Source organism: Crinia signifera, chromosome 1 (genome assembly GCF_055691185.1).
Source record: "Crinia signifera chromosome 1, ASM5569118v1, whole genome shotgun sequence".
In the NCBI taxonomy this organism is placed as follows: Eukaryota; Metazoa; Chordata; class Amphibia; order Anura; family Myobatrachidae; genus Crinia; species Crinia signifera.
Window position 1 is genome coordinate 429,286,337 of NC_139217.1, and position 27,231 is coordinate 429,313,567.

General features: G+C 44.3%; 1 protein-coding gene across 3 annotated transcripts in view; it reads right to left on the bottom strand.

The window, feature by feature from the left end:
* Window positions 1-8,020: 8,020 nt before the first annotated feature.
* HOMER1 (homer scaffold protein 1) overlaps window positions 8,021-27,231 on the bottom strand; it is a 102,767-nt gene continuing 83,556 nt past the window's right edge. For 2 of the 3 annotated variants that reach the window (XM_083152297.1, XM_083152306.1), the window contains 4 exons: window positions 26,232-26,391; window positions 20,525-20,635; window positions 18,529-18,609; window positions 8,021-12,313 (listed from right to left, as the gene is read on the bottom strand). In XM_083152297.1, the coding sequence (XP_083008423.1) occupies window positions 12,125-12,313; window positions 18,529-18,609; window positions 20,525-20,635; window positions 26,232-26,391 (541 nt within the window). In that variant the 3' untranslated portion in view covers window positions 8,021-12,124. The remainder of the gene's footprint in view (window positions 12,314-18,528; window positions 18,610-20,524; window positions 20,636-26,231; window positions 26,392-27,231) is intronic. The other variant, XM_083152312.1, reaches the window with a different exon arrangement.

A 27,231-nucleotide genomic window follows, 5' to 3' on the forward strand; every position in this document is an offset into this window, starting at 1 on the left:
TGGCAAGTGCTGATTGGCTTGCTAAGGCTGTTTCCTATTGGCCGCCGATTCAGGAGTTTCTGATTGGCAGCCGGAATGGCGCCAATTTTGAAACTCCGCTCCCGCCGCTGCATCCAGTGTCAGGAACCAAAGGCTGGTCACCAGCACTGTCAGCACAGGAATCAGACAGCTCATCCCTGCGCTGGCTGGAGCTGTGTCCTGCTGTTCCGGTGTTGGGAGCAGAGAAGCTGTCCCAGCATTGGGGCACATTCTTACAGGTGCAAGGTAAGCGGTGCACATGGGCCCACACACCACACCCCCTGTATCCATGTAATTATACTCCCCTCTCTGTCAGTCAACACCCGCTGTACAGGGGCAAAAATTACTGGGAAAATGTCCGTCACTATTTTCCCAGTGACTTTTTCCACATGTTCAGGCCACTACATTCAGATAGATGCGCCTGTTTGGGCATAACGGTTAGGAGTCCAAAAAAATGTTTGTCTTCATCAGTGGTTCCCAACCCTGATCCTCAAGTACCCCAACAGTGCACGTTTTCCAGGTCACCCGGCAGGTGCACTCATTATTCAGACACATTTTAAAAGATCCACAAGTGGAGCTAATTATAGCACTTGTGATTCTGTGTGGAGACCTGGAAAACATGCACTGTTGGGGGTACTTGAGGACCAGGGTTGGGAACCACTGGTCTACGTGAACAAATTAAGTATGGGTACAGCCTTATGTTTTTGCCTTTATGAGAACAGATACTCTCTAGCAGACAGGACAGGCAGACACAAGGTATGTATACGCACAGGACAAGCAGACAAATTGGGGACAATTTACTACGGTTCTGAATGGTTCCTCATAGCAACATCCCATGTGCAATAGAACCCACATCTTAGTAAATTTCCCCCATGGTGTGGAACACAGACAGGACAGACAGATATTTAGGATTTGGAACACAGATAAGATAGGCAGATGCAAGGTATGGAACACAGACTGGACAGGCAGACACAATAGTGTTTATTTACTGAGATGGGAGTTCTGTTGAAGATGGGATGTTGCTATGGGCAACCAATCAGATTCTATTATCTTCTAGAAGGTGCTAAATTAATAAGAAGTAGATCCTGATTGGTTGCTATGGGCAACAGTCCATCTTCAATAGAACTCAATATTTATCCCAACATATGGAACGAAAACAAGATAGAACATGCACATGAAAAACAGACAGGAAAGGCAGACACTTAGGAAAAGCAATAAAGGGCCTGATTCAGATCTGTCCACTTGGTTGCGCAAACTCACAGCCTAGCAAACAGGTTGGCGCCACCCACTGAACGCCCTGCTGATTCAATGTAAATGTATCTATCTCTAATTTATTTTCCCCCAAAAAATGTAACAGTGTAATGTGGGCTAGGACCAAACGCGGTCCTCAAGGCACCCCAACGGTCCAGGTTTTAGGTATATCCATGGCTCAGCACAGATGGTTAAATCAGACTGACTGAGTTACTAATTAAGTCACCTGTGGCCAAGCACGGATATACTTAATACCTGGACCGTTGGGGTGCCTTGAGGACCGCGTTTGGGAACCTCTGGGCTAGGTGAAATGAGGGTGATTGCTAGACTAATGAGGGAGATTGCTGCTATTTCAGGGAGTCTACTGCAGAATGCAGGAGGGTAGGCAACTATGATAACATTAGAATATATCATTGAGACAAGTAAAAATGGATACATTTACATGCTCATTCTAGCTTAAGTTTAAACTGCATTTCAAAAGAAAATTCTTGAAAACACTTATATAAAGAAGTACTCGCCTGTGTACCACCTGCTGCCATGGTGGTGCAACTCTAGCTACATGAAATCAATACACCAGCCTTGACTTACTGCCCAGCTCCTGCTTCACCACATCTCACTGCTCCTTGCTGCCCGGCTCCCACTTCTCCTCACTTCGATGCTCCATGCTTCCTTCCTTCTGCTTCTCCTCACCTCGCTGCGCCACGCTTCCTTCCTTCTACTTCTCCTCACCTTACTGCACCCCACTGCCCGACTCCCGATTCTCTTCACATTTCTGCTCCTCGCTTCCTGCCTTCTGCTTCTCCTCGCCTCACTGCTTCCCACCTGGCTCCCGATTCTCCTCACCTCACTGCTCCCTGCATCCCCCCTTCTCATACTTGCCTACCTGACCCTCTCCATGAGGGAGAAAATGCTCTGTTCCTGGACTTCCCTGGTAATGTAGGATTACCATCACCTGTGGTGAGCTAGGTAATTGATGAGAAAGGTGTTTCACCACAGGTGATGGCAATCCTACATTACCAGGGAAGTCCAGGAACAGAGCATTTTCTCTCTCATTGAGAGGGTCAGGTAGGCAAGTATGTGCCTTCTGCTTCTTCTCACCACGCTGATTCACGATGCCTGCCTCCTGCTTCTCCCCGCCTTCTGCTTCTACTCACCTCACTGCTCCCTACTTCCCGCCTCCTGCTTCTCCTTGCCTCACTGCTCCCCACCTGTCTCCCAATTCTCCTCACCTCACTGCTCCCTGCATCCTGCCTTTCGCTTCTCCTCACCATGCTGCTTCCTGTTGCCTGCCTTCTGCTTCTGATCACCTCACTGCTCCCTACTTCCTACATCCTGCTTCTCCTCACTGTTCCTCGCTGCCCGGCTTCTCCAGTCCTCACCTCAGGTGGCTACCTGATCGCTGGACTCTAAAGATTTGTCACAGAGTGATCAGGTCTGAATTAGCCCAGCATATGGAACATAGACAGGACAGGCAGACACAGGATATGGAACATAGACAGGACAGGGAGACACAGGATATGGAACATAGACAGGACAGGGAGACACAGGATATGGAACATAGACAGGACAGGCAGACACAGGATATGGAACATAGACAGGACAGGTAGACACAGGATATGGAACATAGACAGGACAGGTAGACACAGGATATGGAATATAGACAAGATAGGCATACATAGGATATGGAATGTAGACAGGACAGGCAGACACAAGATATGGAACATAGACAGGACAGGCAGACACAGAATATGGAACATAGACAGGACAGGCAGACACAGGATATGGAACATAGACAGGACTGGCAGACACAGGATATGGAATGTAGACAAGACAGGCAGACACAGGATATGGAATGTAGACAGGACAGGCAGACCCAGCATATAATACATAGACAGGACAGGCAGACACAGGATATGGAACATAGACAGGACAGGCAGACACGCGATATGGAATGTGAACAGGCAGACACAGGATATGAATTGTAGACAGGACAGGCAGACACAGAATATGACTTGTAGACAGGACAGGTAGACACAGGATATGGAATGTAGAATGAACAGGCAGACACAGGATATGAAATGTAGACAGGACTGGAAGACACAGGATATGGAATGTAGACAAGACAGACAGACACAGGATATGGAATGTAGACAGGACAGGCAGACACAGGATATGGAATGTAAACAGAACAGGCAGACACAGGATATGAAATGTAGATAGGACTGGAAGACACAGGATATGGAATGAAGACAGGGCTGGCAGACACAGGATATGGAATGTAGAAAAGACAGGCAGACACAGGATATGGAATGTAGACAGGACAGGCAGACACAGCATATAATACATAGACAGGACAGGCAGACACAGCATATAATACATAGACAGGACAGGCAGACACAGGATATGGAATGTGGACAGGCAGACACAAGGTATGGAATGTAGACAAGACAGACAGACACAGGATATGGACTGTAGACAGGACAGGCAGACACAGGATATGGCATGTAGAATGAACAGGCAGACACAGGATATGGAATGTAGACAGGACTGGAAGACACAGGATATGGAATGTAGACAAGACAGACAGACACAGGATATGGAATGTAGACAGGACAGGCAGACACAGGATATGGAATGTAAACAGAACAGGCAGACACAGGATATGGAATGTAGACAGGACTGGAAGACACAGGATATGGAATGTAGACAGGGCTGGCAGACACAGGATATGGAACATAGACAGGACAGGCAGACACAGGATATGGAATATAGACATGACTGGCAGACACAGGATGTGAAATGTAGACAGGACTGGCAGACACAGGATATGGAATGTAGACAAGACTGACAGACACAGGATATGGAATGTATGTCTGTCCTGTCTACATTCCATTTCCTGTGTCTGCCTGTCCTGTCTACATTCCACATCCAGGCAGACACAGGATTTGGAACGTAGACATGACTGGCAGATACAGGATGTGGAATAGACAGGACAGGCAGACACAGAATATGACTTGTAGACAGGACAGGTAGACACAGGATATGGAATGTAGAATGAACAGGCAGACACAGGATATGGAATGTAGACAGGACTGGAAGACACAGGATATGGAATGTAGACAAGACAGACAGACACAGGATATGGAATGTAGACAGGACAGGCAGACACAGGATATGGAATGTAAACAGAACAGGCAGACACAGGATATGGAATGTAGACAGGACTGGAAGACACAGGATATGGAATGAAGACAGGGCTGGCAGACACAGGATATGGAATGTAGAAAAGACAGGCAGACACAGGATATGGAATGTAGACTGGACAGGCAGACACAGCATATAATACATAGACAGGACAGGCAGACACAGCATATAATACATAGACAGGACAGGCAGACACAGGATATGGAATGTGGACAGGCAGACACAAGGTATGGAATGTAGACAAGACAGACAGACACAGGATATGGACTGTAGACAGGACAGGCAGACACAGGATATGGAATGTAGAATGAACAGGGAGACACAGGATATGGAATGTAGACAGGACTGGAAGACACAGGATATGGAATGTAGACAAGACAGACAGACACAGGATATGGAATGTAGACAGGACAGGCAGACACAGGATATGGAATGTAAACAGAACAGGCAGACACAGGATATGGAATGTAGACAGGACTGGAAGACACAGGATATGGAATGTAGACAGGGCTGGCAGACACAGGATATGGAACATAGACAGGACAGGCAGACACAGGATATGGAATATAGACATGACTGGCAGACACAGGATGTGAAATGTAGACAGGACTGGCAGACACAGGATATGGAATGTAGACAAGACTGACAGACACAGGATATGGAATGTATGTCTGTCCTGTCTACATTCCATTTCCTGTGTCTGCCTGTCCTGTCTACATTCCACATCCAGGCAGACACAGGATTTGGAACGTAGACATGACTGGCAGATACAGGATGTGGAATAGACAGGACAGGAAGACCAGGATATGGAACGTAGACAGGACAGGCAGACACAGGATCATACTTGCCTACTTGCTGGCTGCCTTTTCCGGGAGAAGGCAGCCAGCTCAGTGAGGCAGGTGGGCGTGTGGAAGTGGAAAAGGGGCGTGGTGGGGGCAGAGGCCGGCTGCCTTGTGGGCTTGTCCAAAGCAGATGCGTCATTTAGCCCTGCCATTACACTGTGGTGGGGGGCGGCACTAAAATGATGCGATACGCGTCATCTGACCCACGGATCCCCCGTCGAGGGGAGCGTTCATGGGGTCAGACAGCTTTCCTGGAGGGTTGCCTGGCTTACCTATTTACACTGCACTGCGACCTGGATCCTTCCCAGGATCAACCCTTCATGTTAGCCGGGATGGATTCCCAGGTCACTGGGCCCGGATTAACCCTTTTTCACTAAGCCGCAACCAGCATGGCAATAACCATGGTTTTTAGCGGCAGTGGGAAAGGGGCCTGTACTGATAAAGGAGATTTTATTGAAGCGCTGAACTTTCTTGACACACCACTAGAGAACCATGACTGCTGTTGACTGCAGAGACCTGCGCACCAAAGTTTGCTCCATCTGTAGCACACATACCGCTCCCTATTTGCACATACTGTATAAGGTCAGATCTAGGGATGGATGCCCATACATGTGGCAATGCAGACCTATGTACATTTGCAGGATGGGGCTAGGAAGTGGTTTTCTAGCGAATATGCTTCGGAATCAGAGTGGAACGCATATTCAGACTTGTGGAAATATATATATTTTTTTTATTTTTGCCTGCTTTGCCCACATCTCTGTATAGACCTATACAGGTCAGTTTAGGTCAGGGTTAAGTGTGTTAATGAGAATATTAGTTCTGCCGGCAAACTGCTGCTACTGTATCTCCTTGTGCAGATGATATGCACATGGGACCTTATTCTGGTTGACTTGCAAAGCTGCGAATTTCACAGCTTTGCGAGTCAACCAGACGCCACCTGCATGGTTGCTGCCCCCTCGTTTCTACAGCACTGGCAGATGTAACACACCTCTCTGGTGTCTTACATCTGTGAGCGTCCTGTGTGTGAAGCTGGCGGGCAGCTGACATCAGCTGCCCCCCCCCCAACACCACCCACATCACTGGCCCATTTACATGGGAATGCCCATCATTTTCATGGGAAAGCCCATCAAATGCTGGGCATTTCCATGGGCGCAGCCCATCACTGCCACCCTACGCCCCCCACAGCACTGCTGGATGTGAACGGAACAGCAAACAAGCAGTTTGCCACGCCCGCCCGCACCAAGCGGCTGCACATGCGCATAAAACTTTATGCGTATGTGCAGTCGCTCAACATCACTCCCCTGCACGAACATGCCGGGCAGTGTGTCAACTAGAATAACCTCATAGTGTAAGGGGACAATTGAGAATGGGGCATCTCATGTTCCAGGTGCCAGCCACTATGTTGGGCTCTCCACAGGCTGATTAGATATAGCAGAGGCTTCACTCCACGCAGCTTTGTACCTGCATGCTGCACACTCTGACAGGGTCAGAACTAACGGTGGCACCACTCTTTGCTCGGTCCCATCTACCACCCTGGATTTACATCAGCCTGAGCTACATGAATTGAAAGTTACTTACACAGGAGAAAATGGTCACTGTGTCCCTGCTGCAGAGAAGAGGGCCTTGGTCCCCGCTCCGGAGTAGAGCAACCTCTGCTGCTGAAGGTCAGAATCATGGGAGGAGCCCAAGGCAGTAATTCTGGTGAGGACACACTTGACATCATGCCTTTAAGTCGGGTGAGGTCATGTCTGACTCCTATGACACCACATGCCAATACAGAGATCTACTGTGGCATAATGTGAACAAGGGGCACTACTGTGGCATAATGTGAACAAGGGGCACTATTGTGGCATAATGTGAACAAGGGGCACTACTGTGTGACATAACGTGATTTAAGGGAGGGGACCCATAGCATACACTTGCACCTGATGCCATGTCTCCATACTATGCCTCCCTTTACTGTTCTGTACACACAAAGCATAGAAAAACACCATTTGAATGCTACCATTGAAAACCAGGTTACAGTATAAATGGTAGACAATGACAGTGACTAGGTTGGCCACTAATGGTCGACAGTGACTAGGTCTACACCTTGAAATGGTTGACATACCCAAGGTCGACACAAGCTGTTTTTTTGTGTCTGTCGACATATGTTGACATGGGGACCTTATAAGTGTACCGCGTCCCCTTGCATGGCTCGCTGCACTCACCATACTTCAGGCACAATATTCCCACTCTATGCCCACTTGGAGAGTAAAGTATGAAAAACCACCCAAAAAAGTGAAAAACTCACGTCCTAATTTATGTCGACCATTTCTCAATATTGACATTGGGTATGTCGACCATTTCAAGGTTTCGACCTAGTCATTGTCTACCCAGTGACCACATACCGAAAACAATGGGTCACCTTGACATACCATTTACATGTGAAATACTAACATTATACAAGTGTATACCTAGTCTCAACACGGGTATTTTTTAACATTAGCAGGTGTTCCAACCACATTTTCCTGTTACACTTGTGTACCTCTGGTTTGTACATTAAACTGAATTAAGTTACTGGATTCATGATAATTAAATTTTCTCAGCACCTAATTAGATTTTAAACGGCTGAATCGGTTTTATCGGTTGTTGTAGATTTCTCGCAAGCATAAGAAAAACAATGTGACACATTTCTGACTGCAATAAATAAACTGACACTAAAACAGAGTAAGAAGTTTCTTTAAATCAGTGACATCAGTTTAAAAGAACTGTTAACACCTTAGGCACAGCCGAGGGAGGTAAAATGCCCCTCTGCACCACAAGGTATTAGGCCTGCTGTACAGGTAATTGTGAATTTACATAGAATTCTCAAAATATGTACAGAAGGGAAGAAACGGTTATAATAGGAGTAACTTATGCCCTCTGCCATATCCACTAACATTCACATCATGTCCAGGTGGGGACCGGGTATACAGATTATCGAAACCATAGTGAGAAACAGGGGGGGGGGGATGTTGCTTTGGGTGACCAATCAGATTCTTTCTATCATACCTCCCAACTGTCCCACTTGTTGCGGGAACGTCCTGGTTTTTTGGGACGCTTGACAAACACACACCCCCCCCCTGCCGCGGGACACTGCCGGCCCCGGGAGGGACGCGGGAACGTCCTTGAAAACCGGGACGTTCCTGCAACAAGCGGGACAGTTGGGAGGTATGATAGAAAGAATCTGATTGGTCACCCATAGCAACAACCCTTGTCAAATACTGTAGAACTCCCATCTTAGTCAATTTCCCCCAAGATGTCTTACAGTCATTATATTATTATGAAGTTTGCACTCCGAAATAAAAGAAAATCTATCTTCCAAACATGTTTCTTAAAATAAATATATTATAAACAAATGCAATGGTTGTCAAAAGTATGCGAAAAGTACATTTGAACAACTTGAAAACTTTTATGTAACCATTCACTTCAAACTAGGTTTTCATTGAATAAGCAACAGTTCGGAATAATGCTGGCTATAGCTTTGATACAACGATCAATAATGACCCATATACATAATACGTATTTAGCCCCTTCATCCTTAACAATCCTTAACTAGATATATTAACATTCCCGATATGCACCGAGAGCTGAGGACATCAACCACCAATAAAAATGCTGATCTTAAAAATCTTGTCTTAGTTTTTATTGTGTAGATGCACAAACATTGTCATTTCCCTGCTTTTATAGAACGCTGTATTTAATTGCAAACTAAAGTTAAAAAGATTTTTTTGTTCATAATAATCAATGTTTAAAACTACAAAAAGAATCACTTGTGTTAATGCCACAATAATTGCTAGACGCAATTTCTGTATATTACAGTGTAGTGGTTAAGGCAGAGATTGCACCATTGTTGTATCAGCCTCAAAAAAAAGGTGTATATTAAATACTGTACCTGCGGATTCAAATAAATAAACTGACGAACACGTAAGGGAAAGGGTTTTTTTTGCTATATCAATGATAAGCATGAATTCATAATGGTGATTGCACAATCAAACGGGAATGAGATTGACCGGCTATTATTGCTTCAAAATACATCTTACTATGCAAAGAGAATAGTAGGCGCTGGCAATTATGTATATTTGGGGGGTCTTATAAGCAGCCAGGAAGAGTCACTACGAGACCCAATCATTAGGAGAAATAATGACATGTCAAAGAGAAGACCCACCTCCTAATGTAGGCATAGTGACCCCTTCCTTTAGGTGCTCACACGGGTATAGTACTCTGACATTGTAAACTGACAGTCGTCCTAATATCTATAATACAGTGAAATGCAAATATATTCAAACCCCCAAAAGTCATCAGATTAATTTGTATTAAAAGTGACACTTAGACTGTTCCAGGCAGCAGTCCAAAAACATATTTTAATATTTTTGTGAAAGACACCCCAGTGTCCATAGGTCCCCATTGTTAGATTATCCATCATAGCCGTTGCTAAGTACAACATCCTATCTTCAATAGAACCCATCCCCATTTTAGTAAATTCACCCTTAATTGTCATTTCAAAATCTGTACTAGATAAATTACAAAAGTTGATTAGTTGCCCTGGGCTACTGGCCCACTCTCTCCAATGCTGATACATCTCCTCCATTGAGAGAAAGAAGAAATCGAAGACCAAAGGGCATTCTGATAGAATTACAGTTCTAAGCATGCACAAGCTAGGAAAATACATAATTATATAAAAAGGCCGGGATATATTCCTGTGAACACTGTTCCAATCCACTGTAAGGAAATGCAAACTGCATCAGGGCACCTAGGCTGACCCTCAAAACTTGGTGAGCCTTGGCAGCACAGTATAAACTTCAGTGGCTGTGACTGGACTGAAGGTGCACCAGTCCACCATATCACAAGCTCTAAGTGAGGGTGGCTAGAAAGAAAAAAACAAGGAAAACCACATTAAAGCGTGTCTGGAATTTGCCAGTGGAACCCAGGTAAACTGTGGGAAAAGGTTTTGTGGTTTGATGACACAAAAACCTAACTTTTTTGACCCAGTTTTAAATATTAACCTAGCCCTGCCCGTTCCACAGCAAACACCAACTGAACCATGAAAACTAAAGAGTGTGAGAAAGTTCCCATTTCAGAACAACAATGAAGTGCAAAGCCAAAGCAACACTGGCGTGGTTGAACAACAAGAAAAGGTGAATATTCTACAATGGCCAAAGTCTAGAACTCAATCCGATTGGGAATCTCTAGAAATTTGTTCACATAGAATTCCAGTCTACAAGCGTCAAAAAACCAACCTGAGCAACCTGGAGCAAATCTGCAAGAAATAATGTCTACAAATCAAATCCTGTAAGGTAAGTGACCCTGGCAGAAACCTAGGCCGACAGAATTAGGGTTGGGCACTTATGCAAGTTGCATGTTTCATGGGTTTTTTTTTACATCTGAAGAGAAATAATGAATCTGACAATTTACTTTAAGAACCTGATTCACAGTAAAAAATACTGCTTGGAACAGTGTGTTATATTTTGTAATATAGACAAATTTGTTGACTTTTTAGTGGGTTGAATATGTTTGCAATCAATTGTATATAAATTGACACTTGGTTGAAAAGTCTCCAAGTGAAAGATACATTTCATGGGTGTGATTTATTTGGCAGGATTCCTTGTTGGAAGTGTTCTTGGTGGATGAAGGGGCTAAATCGGGAACATTACCCATAATTCCAAGGAAGGTTCAAGAAATCGAGTTCACAGTTTGATCAATGAAAATAAATAGCTTCCCAATAGCAGTATACTGTATCCTTAAAAAGAAATAAGAACAAACAGGATTTCCTATTATCACTTACTACGTACATTGAGATGCATCGGACGTTCAGAAATGATGTCTTTCAAAATACATAAGTAAACATTTTGCATTCATTTCAAAACATACTCATATGCAGTTAAAAGTCCATATATTAAACTCTTGTTAAATATTCTTTGCAATGCTCTTCAAATATATACTAATGTAACAACTTTAATCTATTCAGCTGCCTTTGGAGTTGGCTTTACAGTGTATAAGAAAATGAGACCAGTTTTGGAAAATTAAATAGCGTTAAAATTAAACGAATGAAAAAAACAAAACAAAAAAAAAACACCAGAGTGAATTTCATAAAGAGACATCTTCCAGTATAAAAAGGAAGAACATTATACAACGGCTAAGATACTGTAAGTATTTTCAGTTAATGATGTATTCTCTCTCACTCCTGGCTAGGTAAATTAGTAATGCACTTCTTTTCAACAGTGCAAAAATATCCTGAGAAGATGTTCAGATTACAACAAAAAAAATCAAATTAAAGGGAGTCTTCACTAATGTCGTTTTTTTGCACAAAACACTGCGAGCAGGTATTTCATAAAAAAAGAACAAAAAGACATAGAAAATAAAATCAAAACCTATATTTATATATATTTTTATATATATATATATATTATGTCTGAAACAAAAAAATTAAACACCGGCAACTAATTTATATTCATGTTTGCAAACCGAAGGGATTGCTTTAAACTACTGGTAATAATCTTGTACAATCAGGTGCAGGACTGCCTGGCACTGAATGTGTTAAAGTTCGTTATGGCCAATAAGGAAATAAGGAGGTAATTTGTAATTCAAGTTTTATTTTTAATTTCCTCTCTGTTAGCTAATAAAGCAAGTCTCAATTTCACACTTCAGCCAACTACGAAATTTGCAATTAAACTCTCGGAAAGGAGTTTTCCCGTTCAGATTTTGTGCAACTCTGATGCAGAGCCCACCACCGTTCTGTGAAGAGAGACGTCATTAAGTAGGTTGGTGGTGGCAGCCCTTTTGCCTTTTTAACTGCACTCTATCAACTTGGCCAGGCTGTCTCGCAATTCAGTGAGTTCAAAGATTTTGCCATCCAGGATTTCTAAAAGAGTCTTCAAGTTATTGCGAAATGCGTCTTGCTCGCCCTGACTTTTCTCCAGTCGTTGCTCCAAGTCAGACAGCTGTCCTTCCAGATCTTGGTTACGTGTCTCCACTTCCTACGGAAAAACAAAAAGTAATGAATAAAGACTGCAGAAATACATCTTTGCAGGTTGATTCCTCTGGTGCGGAAGACTCATTTCAAACACAAACTGTTTCACTACTCTTCTTATTGAAAGTCACGATTTGTATGCCTTTATATATTAAAAAAAAGGAATTACCACTTAAATTTGTGAGCTTCTTCTCCACTTCGAATTTTTGAAATGTGGGACTAAAACAAAGATCTACATTACCATCCCATCATTCATTGTTTCTGCTTGCCTACATTATTACATTTTAATGTCCAGGCTTACTAACGCTGTTGGGACTTAATAAAGACATCATGTCAGCTCGCAGAAGTGGCACAATAAAGCGCGTCCTCCTTTGTGGATACCACATACTATTCGAGCCACAATAGAATCCCCTGGGCATTGGAAAAGTACCGGGATAGAAAGAACCGCACCAAACAGAAACAGGTGGTCAACATGTCATGGTTTTTTTTAAGATGAATTCTAATCATTGGTTAAAGTGGGTATCAGCAATGATAGTATGGTAATTGTTACTGTGGGCCAGATGTATCACACTTCAAAAAGGATAAAGTGGAGATAAACAACCAGCCAATCAGCTCCTAGCTGCCATGTTTCAGGCTGGGTTTGAAAAATTAGAGGTTGGAGCTGATTGGCTGGTTTTTTATCACTCTCCATTTTATCACTTTTTGAAGCATGGTACATCTGGCCATGAATGGCTACAAATACACGGAGAGAGCATTGAATGAATCATTGTTTATGACTAAATAGTGTTAAAAAGCATATCATATACTGTTTGGAAACATTTCACTGTTTGGAAGGTTTACGCTAATATTACAGCTGTAATTCCCATGCTCACGCTGATCACCATAGCAAAGAAAATGAGGGCGTCTATTTACTAAGACAAAAGGTGCATAAACACTAGACAACATTTGAAATAACAAGCACGATAGTGACCGGTCATAACAACATTTTCGTGTTTATTGTGTAGTGTATATGCACTCTACATTGTAAATGATGCGCGCTCATGTGGGTCTTTAGCGATGTCCTCTGTACCCTGCAGCTCAATCTGAAGATATCGTCAATGACAGCTATACTTATGTGGCCAATGACAATATCTTTTGTGAAATTATTCAGTGTGTTTGCACTATATCGTTTGACCATGAATTCAAGGGAAATTACGCACAACATTGTATAGTCTCAAATGTCATCTAATGTGTATCCAGCTTTAAACGTAGATAAAGTCCCAGCCAACCAGTTCCTGTCATCTTTCTAGCCCAGCCTGTAACATGGCAGTAGCAGTTGATTGGCTAGTACATTGGGGCAGATGTATTAAGCCTGGTGAAGAGATAAACTGGAGATAAAGTGGAAGGAGATAACGCACCAGCCAATCAGATCCCAACTGTCATATTTCAAACACAGCTGATTGGCTGGTGCATTAACTCTTCCAAGTTATCTCCACTTTAACTCCAGTTTATCTCTTCTCCAGGCTTAATACATCTGCCCCATTATCTCTGTCCACTTAATTTCTTTCCATGGCTTAGTAAATAGCTGTCCCTTTATTTAATGAAATCCAAGCAGACCTTCTCAAACTTATTTTTATTTGACAAGAGAAACACTTTTTCTGATTTAGAAAAGGGGATACAACGTGTTTATAGAAAGTGGGAACCTTACATCACTATGCTGACAACAGACACAAATTACAGTGTTTTCGAATTGACCACATGGTACTTACAAGGGTAGTTTCTTCGATTTGACAGTCCACATTGTTTGCAACCCTTCATTATTTACTTTATTTGGATTTTCTGAGTTTGAATTGTCTACTCTATACCATAAATGTTCTTTTTGATATGTGAATATCTTTTTAGTTCGTACCCTTCTCAGTGTTCTGACTTTGATATTTGTTTACCCTAACAAAGTTTAAATGCTGACATTTTGGTCTTTGTAACTCATTTTTTGATTCACATATGTATCACACATATCTCTATAGTGATGATATTGTGTTTTGTGCCTCATTACATGTTTTTATGTTTTCATAATGCATTCAACTCGATGTTAGTGTATATTGTATTTGAAATCTCTAAATAAAAAAAACATTTACCCCACCCAAAAACAATAATGGAGTATTATAGATCTGAAAATGAACACAATCACACACAAACAACCTCAACACAAAAGAACAAGAAGCACCAAAAGAACTTCGAGACAATAAAAACCTCATATTAAATCCAGCGGAAAAGGGAGGAGGAATAATGGTACTGCACAAATCCTCTTACACTGATAAATCATTCAGGATCCTAGTGGAGACCAACACATACTCCAAGATCAAAGGTGACCCCACCCCAGAATTAAAAAAAGAATTGCAAGAATTACTCAACGATGGTCTATCCTTGGGGATCATTAACAATATTTGGTGACAGCTGGATGCGGCTCCTGGCTCAGTCTGGTTAGAGGACAGTCTCTGAGTCCCCTTTCACACTGCAGCTCTTAAACGGTATATTGCCCTTTCTTTTTGCCTTTTAAAACATTTAGAGCTGCAGTGTGAAAGCTCCAGGGTGCTTTACCCGTTTAAGAAATACCGGTATTTCCGCCCCCTGCATATGAAATGAGCGGGTCTGCTCATTACATATGCAGGGGGCGGGGACCTGCTCATTAAATATTCACTGCACAGGCTCCCGCTCATTAGATATGCACAGAGTGGGAGCTCAGTGGCTATAAGTGTGGTGCAGCCCACCGGCTGCTCCACACCCCTTTCTGCCTGCCGGATCCCCACCGCTAGCCATCTGCACCCGGGGCCTGCCTCCACCTCTGTACCCTCCTCCGCACCATGTTCCTGGGGCAACCTACATCAGGTAAACTGCATCATTGCCGATCAGTGTCCCCGTGCTTTCACACCGCAAACCTTCTTATACCAGGTATAATACTGGGTAATATGTGCGGTGTGAAAGGGACATTAGCCTGCTTTGACTGGTTTTAACACCCGTTTTAAATACCGGTACCAGTCTTCTGTACATTTACATTTGTCAGTGACCATCTTGTGGGCGGATCCAGATAAGGCATCACTGGAGTGCTAACTAGACTAAGCCAGGAACCGGATCCAGCTGTCACCATTGGTTGGCCACCTGTGTAATACCAACTGCGCTTAGCTGAGGCCAGCGATCGTAGCTGCTATTACAAAGGAGTGGTAATTATATCACATTGCTCACACTAATTTCCATATATTACTAAACCGCTGCATTGGCTCTTCCCCTATGCATTAACGAATAACCAGCTACTAACCTATACTGTTCTAATGGGACTTGTTAGATGCACCAACTAATCTATTAAGCAACCATCACACGAACTCTTATCCTACACGGTAGGAATTGCTCTGGACTGGCTTACTAACATTACTAAAGTGCTTATAATGTCTGCTTATGAATAAACTTTGTTTTTGTTATGCTTTATTTATGTATTTACATTTAATTTGGCAAAAATTTTTGTGATTTAGAATTAAAATGATTTTCTGTTTTAGCCCAGTGTCTGTTGTTGATTCTATGGGAGTAATTTTGGTTCATTCGCAAAGGCAAATTCCTTCTCAAATGGACAAAACCATGTGCACTGCAGGTGGGGCAGATGTAACATGTGCAGAGAGAGTTAGATTTGGGTGAGTTATTTTGTTTCTGTGCCGGGGAAAATACTGACTGATTTATTTCTACACTGCAATATAGATCTCACTTTGAAGTAAAACCCCACCCAAATCTAACTCTCTCTGCACAAGTTACGTCTGCCCCACCTGCAGTGTACATGGTTTTGTCGATTTGAGCAAGCTGACTATTGTAACTCATATCATCTGTTACACCAGTATTGTAGTATCTGCTTGCAAACTGCTATATTTAGGTAACTCATATCATCTGTTACACCAGTATTGTAGTATCTGCTTGCAAACTGCTATATTTAGGTAACTCATATCATCTGTTACACCAGTATTGTAGTATCTGCTTGCAAACTGCTATATTTAGGTAACTCATATCATCTGTTACACCAGTATTGTAGTATCTGCTTGCAAACTGCTATATTTAGGTAATTGTGCAAATATTTTTATAAGATTTGAAAGTGAGTGAGAATTTATTAGTGGCTGGGATGGTATGTAACCTCTTGCCATTTGTTATCTTAGTTTTATTGCTAGTGGAAGAAAGGCTCTGGCTGGGTGGGGTCTCAATCAATTAACTTAGAAACAGCTTTTAGTATATATTGTGAACACAAGGCTGACCTCAGCCTGGCTGACTATTGCAAGCTGACTATTGTTAGTTTGTCATATTTTAAAGCAGGAATATTTTTAAGTAGGGCGAAAACAGTTACATAGATTAAAGCTTGGACTTATTCTGGACTTAAACTGGACAGAAACTGCCAACCAACTTAACATCTTCGTATCAAAGTGAATCAGAAAGACACCAGCAACCCAGAAAACCAAGACTGCTTTGAGTGAGCTCACTTCATTCTCACATCATACTACTCCTGGCTGCTTTATCTGTCTATTCAGCTGTGATATCACCATTTCTCCATCTGCTAAAACTTTTTGAATATCACTCTTTATGCTTGTACTTGCACTGTCAGTTTTGAAAATGCCCAGCTGTACCTCTTATGACTTTACCTCTCTTGCTGTTCCATTGAGAGTAGGTGTCCCTGATTATTTTATTCTTGGCCCTCTTCTCTATCTCTACATGTCCTCTCTGGGTGAACTTATGGTACTTCTTTACTTTCACGCTCGCCACTAATTAAGTAAAATAAACTAAGTTAACGCCATGCCAACATGGATAGTTCATACCTCCACTATCCATGTTGGCATGGAGTTGATTTTAATTAGCGTGGCGAGCGTAGCGAGCCACCGAGCCCGCAGCGTGGGCGAGCGAAGCGAGCCCCGCAAGGGGACTCTGACGCGCGGCGCCATGCTGGCGCCGTTAAAGTAAAGAAGTACCGAACTTATTTGCTCACTCGATTTCCACTATGCCGAAAATACAAAAATCTACCCCTCGTTTTCTGATCGTTCTCCTTCCATCCTAACTCATATCTCCAACTGTCTCTCTGCTGTCTACTCTTGGATGACCCAGCGCTTTTTTAGACTTAAAATATCAAACACTAAGCTGACCTCTTCCGACCCTCCTGCATAAAACCTGACCATCTCTCATCCTAACCTATTTATGCTCACCTCTCCCCCTTCTGTGTTACCCGTCTGTCTAACCCTCCCCTTTAGAATGTAAGCTCTCACGGGCAGGGCCCTCTCTCCTCATGTGCCTTTCTTAGAATATATAAACCACTGCCACCCTGATACTTGCTTCAGTGTCCTGTCCCCTGATGCAACTATCTGTATTAACCATGTACTTGTCCTAAACTGTCTTGTAATGTAATTTTGTTTTGTGTTTGCTCATAACTATGCTCTGTACAGCGCTGCGGAATTTGTATGCGCTATATAAGAAACTGTTAATAAATAAATAATAAATAAATAAATTTGAGAAGGAATTTGTCTTTGCGAGTGAACCAGAATAAGGGCCAAGGTTTTCGTTTCATGTGGTCTAAGTATTCCCATTTCACTGGAGCTTGAATAGAAAAATGATATTCTGGAATGAACTATTGAGCTCTGCATGATGTGGTTCCTTTAGCGCATAGCCACCACCTCTTTCTGTTTTATACAAGCTTACTTCAACCGTTACACTAGGCATCATTCAACCACCATTAAAATAATCCTAACCTAGAAGTGGATCATAATATCAAAATTTGCAATCCATTCCTATCTGGAGAGCTACAGTACAGATTGATTGACCAATTTTAAACAAAGACATTATTGTTGTAATATTATTATTATTGTATTTGAGTGCCTGACGTCTTTAATTCTCTTTATATTATTCCTAACCTTTATTTTAGATTAATTATTTAATGCTTATCAAGTGTGCTTTCATAGTCACTTCGCCAAGATTGCTGTATCTATAATATTGGCTTCTTGATGAACAGTGCAATTATAATCTTATCAGTCTGTATTAATATTCATTTAATGATACATTAAATCTGAATACTCAAGCAGATTTTGCATTACATGCTAAGCTAAGTGTTTTGCCGCTCTCCAGATGAATGGGGAGAAACGTTTTCCTATATGCGACATTGTCTCTGTATGTATTGCAGGGTGTAACGCAGGGCTGTGTAAGGCTGACAAATGACAGTACCCGGGCATGTACCTGTAATTTTTGGCTCAATGAATCTCTCTGTTCCTGCAACTCTTTAGCATGATCGATTTCTTCCTTCAGTCGCTCTATTTCCTATAAAAGAAAATCATTTTAAAGCAACAAGATATTAACATTTATAAACCAAATAACTCACATAAGCGCAGAAGCTGACAACAGGAATGGTAAGTAATACTGATACTGACGGAACAATGGCACTGATTGCGTAACTGCCCCCACACTAAAGCAATGCTAAATTGCTCCAGTCATAAGTATCTCCCACTGCAACTCACAGTTACAGTGGATACTTAATCCATATCTCCCAACTGTGCCACTTTTCGTGGGGACGTCCCGTTTTTTTTGGGACGTCCTGCATCCCGCCCAGGGCCGGCAGTGTCCCGCAGCTGGGGGGGGGGGGGGGGGAGGGAGAGAAGAGTTGGCAGTCCCCCCTTTTCTCTGACAGCGAGGGTTCTCTGGGAACATTAAATATAATGAGTGGACGGCGCAGAGGGTTAAGCAGTGAGGGTCACTTCTTTTTGGCAATCCCTGCCATTTAACCCTCTTGCCGGCCGCATTGAATATGGCCCAATATGTCAGCGTTTTATAAATAAAAGAGAACATAGAGAGGAGGGTGCTCCACAGAGGACAGCAGTAATCCATAGCAACATGGCAACAATTGAGTGATTATGGGACTCATTCAGCAAGTACAAAACAGTTGGTTTCTTTCAATGAGTTTTATTTATACCCCATTCACACCAGAAATGCAGGGACAAACCCGGGAATTCAGTTCCCGGGACAAGCAGGGACATTCCCGGGTTTGGACCCATTCACACCAGAAATGTCCCTGCATTTTCTGGTGTGTGAAGGGGGCGGGAAGGAGGCCGGCAGGAGGTGGGGAGGAGGCGGGCAGTCGGCGGGATGAAGTCGGGCAGTCGGCGGGATGGCAGCAGAGGTGGACAGGAGGTGGGGAGAATACTCACCCCGGTTGCTGGTCCTCCGCACAGGCCAGGGATCCACACAGGTGGCGCAAATGATGGGACAGGCGGCGGATGAAGATGACACAGCTCTCCGGCATCCTCACTGCCGCCGGAGAGCTGCGTCATCATCATCCACCGGCTGTCCCGTCATTTGCGGCCCCCGCCTGCATTAATTCCCGTCGGACAGGACACGGAGGACACGGCAACCCGGGTAAGTATACCCTATACCTTTCACACCAGCCAGGTCCCCGGGAACAACCCTGCTACTAGCCGGGTTGGATTGTCGGCAAATTAGCCCGGTAATTTGTCCCAGGTACCTTTTACACCAGAGGTAGTACCGGGTTGTTCCCGGACTCAACCCGGGAATTTAGGCTGGTGTGAATGGGGTATTACTGAGATGGGAGTTCTATATAAGATGGGATGTTGCTATGGGCAAACAATCCGATTCTATCTATTATCTTCTAGAAGGTCCTAAATAAATAAGAAGTAGATAGTGATTGGTTCCCTATAGCAACATCCCATCTTCAATAAACTCTAATGTTAGTTACATAGCAGAATGATCATGATCGTGAGCAGATCATGAGACGACCATACGATGGTCGCACGATCTGCTGGAGCACCGGATCTGCATCCGATCCGATCACAATCTGTACCCAGTTGAGGGGGTCGTTTTTAAATCCTGACTGCAGCAGGTAGGATCTGCAAAACAACCAAACGACCAGCAGGAACGCACATCGGATTGGAATCGGATCTAAAACATGCGAGAACATGGCCAGTTTACATACAATTGGTCGAGATTGAATCAAATTTAGGGGAATTGAGGCCAACTCGTTCTGGTGTGTACCCAGCATTATCTCAGTAAATAACACCCTATGTGAGCAGAATTTGGATCTGCCTGAGGCTCCCAGCCCAGGACAGAGCACAATACCCTGTGATAACAGTTCTCTGCCCAGCATCCGTTAACGGGCATTTGTTACAAATATCAGATTGCATGTAATTACACGTCACTTAGAACAAGCCTGAAATGCCGTTACCTCTTCTTTCTTTTTCAGCGTAGATTCTAATTCTTGTATTGTCTGATTGAGTTCCGTCTTGTGTGTTTGCACTGTGTTTGCTTGACTGCTGAGACATTCTAATTCGCTCACCTGCAAGAAGACAAGACCAGAGGGAATCATTTATCAGCATAGAAAATACATGAACCTTTCTATACTTGGAGCTGGCATTATAGTGCAGTGTCTCCCTAGTGCTAGGGGTGTATATATGGTACAGTGAAGGGCGTACACTTTATTAGGTCATAATTCATAAATGTCCTTCACATGAGCTTATTATTAGCTCTTGTGTGTATATATATATATATATATATATATATATATATATATATCTCATCAATGTGAAGGCGACTAAAAGTGTAACTGTACAGAAAGTAAATGTTTTGAACATGATCGTTCTCATTCCGTTGCCCTTGATGGTTTCAGTATAGGAATGATGGCTGCAGCAATACCCGTCTGGTCCCACCGTTATTTATACACTCCATATCACATAGGGGGCTGTTGCATGGGGAAGCCTCAAAAATGGTGGGTGCGCCCAGGAAAACTCTAGGCGTCCACATGAGAACGCAGCCAGGCCAATGGCTTCCGGGGGCGGGCACTGACGTCAGTGACCGCCCCGTCCTCGGAGACAGATGCCGTAAATAGAGGTCAGTCAAGACTGACTTATATTTGCGAACAGGGGAAAAAATTATTTGATGGTCGGCGACCATTGAATGATTTTGCACCCGTACGCTCCCCTGCGAATGGAATTTATGATGCTTAGCGCATCAACAAGAATCAGGCCCAATATGTCAATAGGAAAAGGGGCTGCCAGGCTATTTTCAGCACTGAGCTATTATTTACATTGATGTTTTGTTTCATAGCAATGTGATTGGGTGTGTTAAGAATTCTAACCTTATAAATAAACCATTCCCCCGTCCCAAGGGACCAGTACCCCCCCCCCCGCCATCAAGCCCGGGCCCGGGTAATTAGTACCTGCCCCCCCTCTCGGCTTCCCTGCATGTATGTGTTACAGTGGGTGAGCAACTGTAAAATGTGTTTCTCCACAGCGCTCTCCTTCCCCTCTGCATACTTTAAAGCAGGCATGTCCAACCTCCGGCCCTCCAGCTGTTGTGAAACTACACATCCCAGCATGCCTTGCCATAGTTTTAGTATTCCCTAATAGCAAAACTGTGGCAAGGCATGATGGGACTTGTATTTTCACAACAGCTGGAGGGCCCCAGGTTGTACATGCCTGCTTTAAAGCCTATGCCACCTGTCTCTTCTCACAGTTATCTAGCAGCCACCAGGGCCACCGAGAGGTACACCGGGCCCCCGGTAAAATGTAGGGGGCGTGGCCCAATTGTGAGAGGCGTGACCACCTCCCGTGAATAGGTCACTCCCCCAAAATGTTTAAGTGAAAGGGAGTGAAAAAAACATTCTAAATCGAGGGGGAGTGTTACTGTCGTCGTGCCCTCCTCAGCAGCAGCACACACCTACAGCATGTGCTGTGCTGACAGCAGGCTCAGCAAGAGTGTGCTGCCGCTGCCTGTGAGGGACGGAGGGGGAAAGGGGTCGGACCAGGGTCCCCACCGGGCCCGGGTAATTAGTACCCGCGCCTGGCGGAGACGCCCCTGATGGCCATCCCTGGACCCAGCTTCTCAATTTCTTAACAACTCTTCTATTACTTCATATCCACTCATGTACTGTAGCCACCATGGTTCTTAAGTATCTTAACATCCCCATCATAAACCATAACACTTCGTGCTTTGGTCTATTCCAAAGAATGTTCCACCAATCTCCAGCCTTACCAACCATCCGTTCCTTGTCTCCTGAAGTCCTCTTCGCACAAACCGAAGTGAACATAACAAAACCTAAATGATCTTTGCCCATTCCTTTTCTTAATCCACCTTTGTATCACTATTTGCTACTGGTTCAGCTGTCTCAATTCAGCACCTCCAGCCGCCTATCATCATCTTTGACTTTCCAAACCCAAATTTAGTACTCAAAATAGATCTGCCACTTACAAATACTGTATACTTCCATGCCAATAGCCAATAAACCTGCACAATCCTTAGATTAGTTTATTCAGTCCCTTGTATTACATTGCTAAATAAATCTACCTTGAGTAAAAACCCAAATTATGTATTTGGCATATTCAACACACTTGTCTGCCCCCTCCATCTTTCTTCTTTGTTCTCATATCCATCCTCCATTCTTACTTTCCTTATATTGCTCACTCCTCACTTCCACCTCAATTTACTGCTTGAACTTGTTCTAGACAAATTTCTCTATTGCCTCCTACCCAATGTTTTCCCACACATTGCTCACTTTTTAAACTCTCCATTTCCACTGACATAATCCCTTTCATCTTCAAACATGTCATAACCTCTCCATCTCTCTTTATTGGCTGTCAAACTACTTGCTTAACCTTGTTTTGTGCTACAATCCCTGCTTGCTCCATAGTGAATGGTTTTCTTCCCTTTACTTTACACCAAGACTTCCCTCACAGAAGTAACCAACTGTGGCCAGTGAGGGTTGGGATCATATGGTCTACAGCATGATGGTCGACAGTCATTAGGTTGACATGGGAAACGGTCGACATGGGTCTAGGCCGATATGGGAAAAGGTCAAATGGTTGTAGGTCGAAAGGTCATTAGTTCGACAGGTCATTAGTTTGACAGTGTCTAAGTCGACAGTCAAAAGGACGACATGGGGTTTTTCACTGTGTTTTTGACACAGTATTTCTCCTGCGCATGCAGTAGTAGTAGTAGTACGTTTATTTATAAGGCGCCGCAAAGTGTCCGCAGCGCCGTACATAGCAAACAAAAAAAACAAATTACAAGGTAACGTACAGGGTGTGTTGAAAGATACAGTATAAATAGGGGTATAGCTGGTAGAACTAAAATCAGCATCAGTTCAGAAGTAGGTGTCAAAATTGTCAAGGAGACTGAAGATGAAGTAGAAGAAGGGAAGAACAGGACAGGAGCACAGGTGAGGTAATGAGGTAGGGTGAGTACGTGAGGAAGGAGGGCCCTGCTCATAAGAGTTAACATACTAAAAATAGGTGGGTGGACGAACGAAATACAATAGGATAAGTAGGAACGGAGGGGAACGGAGGCAGGATAGGAGGATCAAAAGAGGTTAGGAGGAGGGATAGGCTAGTAGAAAAAAGTGGGTTTTGAGGGAGCGCTTGAAGGAGGTAAGGGAATCAGATAGCCTGATGGGTGGCGGGAGGTTGTTCCAGTGCAGGGGGGCAGCGCAAGAGAAATCTTGGACACGGGAGTGGGAGGAGGTGATTAGGTGAGAGGTCAGTCGGCGGTCAACGATGGAGCGAAGAGGACGGGAGGGAGTGTGGATAGAGATCAGTGAAGAGAGGTAGGGAGCTGTGGAGGAGGAGAGAGCCTTGTAGGTGATGGTGAGGAGTTTAAAGAGAACTCGGAAAGGAATGGGAAGCCAGTGAAGAGATAGACAGAGGGGGGAGGCGGAGGTAGAGCGGCGGGAGAGGAAGATGAGCCTAGCAGCAGCGTTAAGAATGGATTGGAGAGGTGCGAGGCAGGTGAGAGGTAGCCCAGAGAGAAGGATGTTGCAGTAGTCAAGGCGGGAGATGACAAGAGAGTGAATGAGAATTTTGGTCGCGTCAGTGGAGAGGAATGGTCTGATGCGTGAGATGTTGCGTAGGTGAAAGCGGCAAGACTGTGAGAGAGCACGAATGTGGGGGGTGAAAGAGAGGGAGGAGTCAATGATGACACTGAGGCAGCGCGTTTGGTCGGTGGACGTGATCTCGGTTTCACCAATGCTGATGGAGATAGTGGGAGAAGAGGGGATGTTCGGGGGATGGAAGATTAGAAGTTCAGTTTTAGCCATGTTTAGTTTCAGGAAGCGTTGGGTCATCCAGGCTGAGATGGCCGTGAGGCATTCGGAGACCTTGGACAGGAGTGATGGGGATAAGTCGGGGGAGGAGAGATAGATTAGGGTATCATCAGCATAAAGGTGGTAATGAAAACCATAGGAGCTGATGAGGGTGCCCAGAGAGGTGGTGTAGAGGGAGAAGAGGAGAGGGCCAAGGACTGACCCTTGGGGAACACCGACTGGCTGGGGGGTAGTAGGAGAGGAGGAGCTCGGAGTGGAGCCGGAGAAGGAGCGATCGGAGAGGTATGAGGTGAACCAGGAGAAGACCGTGCCAGTGATGCCGAAGGAGCGGAGGGTGTTGAGCAGGAGAGGGTGGTCAACAGTGTCAAAGGCAGCCGACAGAACAAGCTGGATGAGGATAGAGAAGAGGCCTTTGGATTTAGCTGATAGTAGATCGTTAGTGACTTTGGTCAGGGCAGTTTCAGTGCTATGTAAAGGGCGGACCCCGGATTAGAGGGGGTCTAGAATGGAGTTAGCAGTAAGGTGGCTTAGGAGACGATTATAGGTCAGACGTTCTAGGAGTTTGGAGGCAAAAGGGAGGAGGGAGATGGGCCTGTAGTTGGATGGAGAGTTGGGGTCCAGATTTGTTTTTTTGAGAATTGGGGAGACAAGAGCGTGTTTGAAGGAGGAAGGGAAGATCCCAGAGGATAGGGAAAAATTAAAGAGGTGAGCCAGGTGAGAGCAGACTGATGGACTGAGACGACGGATAATATTGGAGGGGTCAGGATCAAGCGGGCAGGTGGAGGGAGAAGCGGATTGAAGGATAGAGTGGACTTCAGCAGCAGCAGGGCCGCTGATAGGGGGCTGCTGTGGGTACAGCTGTCCCACGCCCCGGCCTCTGGAAGGGCCCGGGCAGCTCATTTTGCCCAGAGCAACCCTCCGCTGTATGCTGCCTGCGCTGCGCTCGGTCCTCAGCAGGTCCAGAAGCACAGGCTTCTTCAATGTAGGAAGCCGGCAGCCAATTAAAATGCTGCACCGGCTTTTGAGCCAATCAGAACTTGTGTACCGTTAGTCAAAGAGAGCGGCTGCCGGTACAGAGCTCTGATTGGTTCACCAGCTGGTGCTGCAATTTAATTGGCCGCCGGCGTCCTGCATTGAAGAAGCCAGGCTGTGCTTCGGGACTTGCTGAGTTGGGTGGTAAGTGAAGGGAGGGGGTCCGTGCACCAGCACTACATACTGCGGGGATGGGGCGGACTGGAGATCAGTCCCAGGCCCCAAAATTCCTGTTGGCAGCCCTGTGCACATGCTTCACTTTTGTGTACCTCTGCCTAGGCAGGGCCGAGGTGGAGGGATGTAGTAACTACAGTAACTTATTGGAGGTTTTCTTTATTTAAGACTGGGTGTGGTCATGTCTTTTAACTTTGGCCATACCTCTTTGGTACTTGGGCTCTGCGAATGTCCTACAGTATGTCATCTCTCGGGTTTCCAAGTTGTCTTCTGTCCTGCCCTGCCAACCCATATGAAATTTACAACCCCATCTGTCCAGCCTCAACCTTCAGTCTGTTCCGTATAGCCTTTTCAACCACCGCCTGATACTATTCCTTCATATTGATGTACCAGCTCAATATTTTAGCTTTAATAGCCATTAAAACGCCAATAATAAACATCAAATCTGTCAACAGAACATCAGGACCTTGCCATAATGCATCTATATGTTCTACAATCCACTGTTTTGGAAAATAGGAAACTAATATGGCATGCGACTTCCTATGGATATAATAAATTACAAACTGGCTGCTACACGTTACCAACTGCTCATCGGTGCTGTGATCCAAGTCAGCGAGGAGATGCCAGTACCCACCCGTTTGTGGAGACGCTCTGCTTCTTCCTGATATGCAGCAAGCTGTTGTTTCCATTGTTTGACATTGGCAGTAGACTCCAGCAAGGCTGCTGTGAGTTTGGCATTATTTCCTTTAAGTGTAGCCAGTTCTGCTTCCCAGTGCTTGTTAATTGCAGAACTGCTATAACAAAAAAAATAAAAAAGGAGAAAATAAACAAAACAAAAGAATTTTTTTATGATAGTTCAATGAGCAATGCAGCATTCATGCATGGAAATTACAATATTTATTAGATCTTGAGTGTTTTAGGAATTTTAAATAGAAAATTAATATTCCTAAATTGCTGCAGACAATGGGGTGTATGGCCGGCAAGGGGGTTAAATGGTGGGGATCGCAGAAAACAAGCGATCCTCGCTGTTCAACCCCCGCGCCGGCCGCTCACCATATTCTACGTTCTGGGGGAATCCTCGCTGTCAGAGGATGGCGAGGACCCCCCCAAACAGAGAGGCTCGGGGCTAATGCAGGGAGCTTCTTGCATTTAGCCACGAGACTCAGTGTTTTAGTGGCTGCATATGCCGATTCTCCCTCGCTCCAAAAACGGAGCGAGGGGGAATCGGCATATGTAGGGGGTCAGTTGAATACTGACCCTGCTCGCTGTCACAGCTCCCCCGCAGCATTGAATACACCCCAATGATGCAATGAAAGTGGGATGGTGACCACACAGATGGAGATGTGTACTAAGTGTGAGTTTAATCATTGTGCTACACAATAAGGACTGTACACCGGTGATTTGATCAACATGAGATTAGAACTACACCAGATTTTTTTACCACAACACGATAGTCAATTACAGGGTACTGTATAGGTGATCTAGTTCAAAAATATCTGCCTGCACATGATTTTTGCCTTGCGATATTGACTATGCAGGAGTGCGCATCGAATCGAAAGGCACGAAACATGTGCAATTTGAACTACACACAATGTGATTTGAACAAAAAAAAAATCTCAAATCGCACGTTGTAA